General features: G+C 33.2%; 1 protein-coding gene across 1 annotated transcript; it reads left to right on the top strand.

The window, feature by feature from the left end:
* The first annotated feature begins 2,740 nt into the window (after positions 1–2,740).
* Positions 2,741–6,476, top strand: LOC146943185 (26S proteasome regulatory subunit S10B homolog B-like). The gene is made up of 10 exons (XM_085757283.1): positions 2,741–2,936; positions 3,020–3,139; positions 3,588–3,724; positions 3,831–3,992; positions 4,073–4,159; positions 4,236–4,322; positions 4,419–4,556; positions 4,699–4,890; positions 5,001–5,099; positions 6,027–6,476. The coding sequence occupies exons 1-10, from the start codon at positions 2,822–2,824 to the stop codon at positions 6,099–6,101; spliced, it is 1,212 nt and encodes a 403-aa protein (XP_085613409.1). The 5' UTR covers positions 2,741–2,821; the 3' UTR covers positions 6,102–6,476.

The following is a 6,476-nucleotide window of genomic DNA, read 5'->3' as shown; positions in this document are numbered from 1 at the left end:
TGGTGAGTGTTCTTCCAGAAACGTAACCAATGATGAAATGTGGCAATATTTTTGTTTGAAGGAATTAGAGTTAGACCCTAATTCTCAAAAATGGTGTTATGTCTTGCTGAGATCGGTTCAGTTCCGGCGAGAGTTGTTGTTTTTCGCGGTAGTTCTTATCCTCTTCTCTTCAACTTGGATCTAGACTTGTGTTAATTGAAAGAACGATGGCCGACGGTGTTTGAAGGTTTGATGTAATGGATTGGGAAATGGTTCGATGTGAAATCTGTTGGTATAAGCTGGAATTCGGATTTGATGAATTATTGAGAATGTTGTGATAAATTGTGTTGTTTATGATCAATCCGGTTCGGATCTGGTGTTAGCATTACTCACAGAAACCATTTTCACTGCAAAATGGTTTTGGAGTCCAACTCACGGAAACCATTTTCACTGCAAAATGGTTTTGGAGTACAACTCACGGAAACCATTTTCACTGCAAAATGGTTTTGGAGTAGAACTCACAGAAACCATTTCCTCAGCAAAATGGTTTTGAAACTACCTCACAGAAACCATAGCCATAGCAAAACCATTAAACAGTTATTTTGGTTTCTCATAGAAGACTATCAAAACCATTAAACCATAATTATGGTTTCAGTAATAATTTCAGTGTATAACATCTTAATCATTATTCAAAACCATCTAACAATAATAATTTTATTAAAAACCATTACACAATTATCTTGGTTTCACATACATGATTATCAAAACCATTAAACCATAATTATGGTTTCAGTAATAATTTCAGTGTTAAACAACGTTCCAGTAAAGAAACTCATAATACATACTCATTTCTCTCTCTAACTCATAAAAAGCTTATTCAAAACAGCTTATTTTGTGTAAAATAGCTGTTTTGCACAAATAAGCTGTTTTGTATAAATAAGTTGTTTTGAATATGCTGTTTTGCACAAATAAGCTATTTTGTATAAATAAGTTGTTTCGAATAAGCTGTTTTGTATAAATAAGCTGTTTTGAATAAGCTGTTTTGCACAAATAAGCTGTTTTGTATAAATAAGTTGTTTTGAATAAGCTGTTTTGCACAAATAAGCTATTTTGTATAAATAAGTTGTTTCGAATAAGCTGTTTTGCATAAATAAACTGTTTTGAATAAGTTGTTTTGCATAAATTTGTTGTTTTGCATAAATAAGTTGTTTTGAATAAGTTGTTTTTTAAAATGAAATCGGAATAAGTTGTTTTGTATAAATAAGCTGTTTTGAATAAGTTGTTTTGCACAAATAAGCTGTTTTGTATAAATAAGTTGTTTTGAATAAGTTGTTTTGCACAAATAAGCTATTTTGTATAAATAAGTTGTTTTGAATAAGCTGTTTTGCATAAATAAGCTGTTTTGAATAAGTTGTTTTGCATAAATATGTTGTTTTGCATAAATAAGTTGTTTTGAATAAGTTGTTTTTTAAAATGAAATCGGAATAAGCTGTTTTGTATAAATAAGCTGTTTTGAATAAGCTGTTTTGAACAAATAAGCTGTTTTGCATAAATAAGCAGTTTTGAATAAGCGGTTTTAAAAAAGTGATCCTAATAAGTTGTTTCGAATAAGCTGTTTTGCATAAATAAGCTATTTTGAATAAGTTGTTTTTTAAAATTAATCGGAATAAGTTGTTTTGAATAAGCGGTTTTTAAAAAATCATTCTAATAAGTTGTTTTGCATAAATAAACTATTTCGAATAAGCTATTTTGCATAAATAAATTGTTAAGAAAAAAATTATAATATGGGGCTTTATAAATAGATTTTATAGTGGGCTTGACCCCAAATAATTCTTTTCACTTGGGGTGTAGAAAGCAATTATGTTGGGTGTAGAAAGCAATTATGCACAGTGCATAAGGATCTCCTTATGCACCATAACCACACCCCTTGATTCCATCAGTAACGAGATCTAGATCCAAACATAACCACAGTGAAAAGCAAGAAACAAGAAAAACCAGGAGGTGCTGGGGTAGACCAGGAGGTGCTGGGGAAGGCCAGGAAGTACTGGGGACAACCACCACTTAGATGAATAGGGTATCCCCTAAACAGAGCTCGGGAGGAGAGGTAGAGAGAAGTTAGAACTTCTCTCTCTAAGATTAAGCGAACTTTAAGGAGTTGGTCTAGCGGTAAAAAAACATGTCTTTGAATTTAGAGGTTTTGGGTTTGAGCTTATAAGAAGGTAAACGAAAATTCTTTTATGAGTGTTTTTTAAAACGTAAAGTCTTCTATACCTTGGACTAAAGATTATTCCTCAACTTTTAAATTTACTTCATAAAAAAATTTAATGGGTATAATTTTTTTAAGAAGATTAAGAGATATAATTATTTATTCTAAATATTATACTTATTTTTCACTAAAAAACTAATAAGTTGATGAAAATTAGTTCAATTGATAAAGAGTTGACTCATATTTTACGAGGACACAAGTTCAACTTCTGATGTCGACAACTCAATAAAATAATTTTTTGTTAGACATTCCCCAATGAACCCAAAGGGTTAACAAAAAAAAATACTTTTAAGTTTTAAAATTATTATTTGTAAAAATAAAATTACGATTTTTGAAAAGATAGATTATGTTTATTTTTTTATTTGAAAAAATAAAAAAGAATAGATAGATAGATTATGTTTTTCTTTTTCGAACTTGACTTGCTTAGGCGGCAACCTAAGTTGTGCTAATATTCTCCAAAGTATAAAGAGTAGCATCGATCATTCGATTCAATTCAATTCATATCCATCGGAGAGAGAGAGAGAGAGAGAGAGAGAGAGAGAGAAAGAGGCGAGTTGAGTTGAGTTGAGTTGAACGATGTCGTCGTCGTCATTAAGCGAGAGTGATGATATTGTTCAACGTCGTAAAGTGGTTAATGATTATCGCAAAAAACTCCTCAATAAGAAGGAGCTTGAATCCAGACGCAATTCAGGTTCATTCCCACCACCCAAACCCTAATCTTTTTTCATTATTATCTTATCAACTCTGCTACCTAATACCTCTTTCTCTTCTCAGTTAAACTCGATTTGCGTAAATCAATTAAGGAATTTAACAAATCAGAGGATGATTTGAAGTCTTTTCAAAGTGTTGGTCAAATTGTTGCTGAAATTCTCAGACCTCTTGATCATCAACGCTGTAAGTTCTCAGACCTAATTGTTGGTCACTCACTATATATTATGTACTAGAATTTAATAAATTGTTCTTGTTCCACGGTTCGCTGTTTAGTACAAACTACAAAGTGAGTGTTGTAGAATTTGAACAAATCACTATTTTATTCGTTCCGCACATTAATTCTAAGGGGTGGTTTGGTTTGAGATTTTTTTTTGGATCTTTTCATTGTTTTCATACAATTTTCAAAGTAATTATAATTGTGGATACAAATCATCTTTTTGAAATGAAGCCAAACAGGTCTTACATTTTCACACTCCCAATTTTCACTTGCTCAGACAAGCAGAACCTTTATTTATGCAATTTTTTTTTTTTTTTTTAAAGCTCTATTAAGGCTGTCCCTCTCTTAGTCATAAACTGGTGGATTGGCTAAAGATGATCATCTAAGCAACGTGTATTATTTGAATCTTTTTAGTGGTCGTTAAAGCGAGCAGTGGGCCAAGATATGTAGTTGGCTGTCGTAGTAAGGTGGACAAGGAGAAGCTGACTGCAGGAACTCGAGTTGTGCTGGACATGACCACACTGACCATTATGCGAATTCTTCCCCGTGAAGTATGCCCTATCATCTAATCTTGTACCATTTTTTTTTTGTAGATGACAATTGTTTTTACATTCATTCATATCACATTACATTTCTGTTTTAATCACAATTTGGCAGGTTGACCCAGTTGTATACAATATGCTACATGAAGACCCTGGAAACGTTAGTTACTCTGCAATCGGAGGGCTTTCAGATCAGATCCGAGAACTCAGGGAATCAATTGAACTGCCTCTAATGAATCCTGAGCTTTTTCTTAGAGTTGGAATCAAACCACCGAAGGTAAGGATATCTCGAACACATTTGTTTGACTTATTACTAGTGTTTCATTAAGGAAAAGAAATTGAATTTACTTCTCACAGGGTGTTCTTCTTTACGGACCTCCTGGAACTGGGAAGACCTTATTAGCAAGAGCAATTGCCAGCAATATTGATGCTAACTTCTTGAAGGTTGTATTTTGTTTTTTGTGTTCTGCGCACTAAGTACTTGATGTGTCATTTTAATCAAAGTTATACTTCACTTCAGGTTGTATCCAGTGCTATTATTGATAAATATATTGGTGAAAGTTCAAGACTGATTAGGGAAATGTTTGGATATGCTCGTGATCATCAGGTAGGAAGAACTTATATTGCATCAAACTGGGTTTTCTTTCTAAATACTTACTCAGCGTTGATTTTTATTGCTGTTTCAATTCCATCCTTTTGTTAGCCTTGCATCATATTCATGGATGAGATTGATGCCATTGGTGGACGGCGTTTCAGTGAGGGCACAAGTGCTGATCGTGAAATTCAAAGAACCCTCATGGAGCTTCTTAACCAGCTGGATGGATTTGATCAGCTTGGAAAGGTGATTTCCCATTCTGTTTATTCTTCTTAACGTTGAGAGATCTGCACATGTTAGAAATTTGACTACATTTGTTGAATTTGTCTACATTGCTTCCATATTCTCTCTATATAGAATAACGGTTTAACTTGGATGTTGGTTCTAGGTTAAAATTATTATGGCTACAAATAGGCCTGACGTTCTTGACCCAGCCCTTCTTCGCCCTGGTCGACTTGATCGGAAAATTGAAATTCCATTACCAAATGAGCAGTCAAGGATGGAAATCCTCAAAATCCATGCTGCTGGAATTGCAAAGCATGGTGAAATTGACTATGAAGCAGTTGTTAAGCTTGCCGAGGTACAGTAAAAAAAAAAACTTGGTGAGGTAGATTAAGGATACTTATGCATGTGGAAATATATATATTCACATCCTTTTCTTTATGGTTCTATGTATTTTATTAACTTCAGGGGTTCAATGGTGCTGATCTTCGTAATATTTGCACTGAAGCTGGAATGTCTGCCATTCGTGCAGAACGTGATTATGTAATTCATGAGGATTTTATGAAGGTAAAGTGCTTCCATTTGGTAACACTTAGTAGATCCTTTATGTTGTATAGTTGTGATAGTAAGGCATGGTCATGTTTAGCAGTAATGTTTGTTTCTGCCAGTGTTGTTAAATAGCGATTATTGCAGTGCTATAGTGTAGCAGAATTTAGAGAAACCGCTATTGTCCTGCGATACACTATTTAGTACAAAATGTTGTCAAATAGCGGTGCTATAGCCCTATTGCATAGCAAAATTTTAACAGTTAACTATTTTCCGCTTTCCGTGATTGACAACACTAGTTTCTGCCATATCATATTGACGCCTGTTCGCTTGTTCTGCTCCTGTTAGTTTTTTGTTTGTGGAAAATGTGTGGTTAGAGAATCAAATGTACCTTCTATGCATTCAAAACTAATATTGACTGGCACTTTGATTGGTGTGACATCTTTTAATTGCAAAGCATAGAGTTGGATGCCTAAATGCAAGAGGGTGTTTTATCCAAGTGTTATATGTCTATTACAAAATGCCTTGTGTTTATCCATCTGTTCAATTTTAATTGACAGAATTCGATATATGAATTCCTTCCTAATGTATTGTGCTTTACATTAACAAAGATCAGTAGTTCATGTTTTTCAGTCCAATTAGTATATACAGGTTTGAAAATTTTGTTCCTTTTTGTTCTCTTTATTTGCTTTTCCCTTCTACTTGATAAAATAAAAGTATTTTTTTTAAATCAATTATATCCGCATTTTAAGAATGAATCCAAGCTAGAAGTTTGAAAATGAGTTGTGATTGCACATGATGCTGGGATAGTTCATGTGCTAATTTACTACACATTGTTGTAGGAGGAAGGTGAGGATTTGTGTGTGGGTTATTTCATGAGTAGAATAATTATTTTTGGTGCCTATCTGAAATTCTTTATTGTCTTCTTATATCTTTCTGATCTTCCAGGCCGTGCGCAAACTTACCGAAGCAAAAAAACTGGAAGCAAGTGCCCACTATAATGCGGATTTTGGGAAAGATTAAAATCATTTTTTTTGTGGTACATCTGTTTATCTAGCACTACTCAAAGGACTTTTGGAGCAAGTAATACTCCATTTTCACTAACTGATATACTCTTGCTTTGTAAGCTTGAGTAGTTTTCATTGGCTTTGCAGTTTAATTTATTAATTAGGATAAGGTTATATAGACTTACAATATCCAAGGTTGGCCGACACATTCTCCTAGGCCTAAAGCAAATTTTAAGGGAGACATTTTTAAATGAAGTACCAAAGTGAAATTTTTGATATAAATAATTTTGTAAGCTTGTGAACAATTTATTTGTCTAACAACTTGATTATGTTAGCTATTTTGGTGTGAAAGGTTTATCCTTCAAACTAAAGAAAAGAACTTGGATTCAAA

This window comes from Medicago sativa, chromosome 3 (genome assembly GCF_051527215.1).
Source record: "Medicago sativa cultivar Bolivia chromosome 3, Bolivia_mono, whole genome shotgun sequence".
Taxonomy (NCBI): domain Eukaryota; kingdom Viridiplantae; phylum Streptophyta; class Magnoliopsida; order Fabales; family Fabaceae; genus Medicago; species Medicago sativa.
This window is presented reverse-complemented; position numbering and strand designations above follow the sequence as displayed.

What these genes read in the sequence shown, in the direction of transcription:
- LOC146943185 (XM_085757283.1), top strand. Translation starts at nt 2,822, where the DNA reads ATGTCGTCGTCGTCATTAAGCGAGAGTGATGATATTGTTCAACGTCGT. An exon ending in TGAATCCAGACGCAATTCAG is followed by an intron (nt 2,937 to 3,019) that starts GTTCATTCCCAC and finishes TTCTCTTCTCAG; the next exon opens with TTAAACTCGATTTGCGTAAA. An exon ending in TTCATGAGGATTTTATGAAG is followed by an intron (nt 5,100 to 6,026) that starts GTAAAGTGCTTC and finishes CTGATCTTCCAG; the next exon opens with GCCGTGCGCAAACTTACCGA.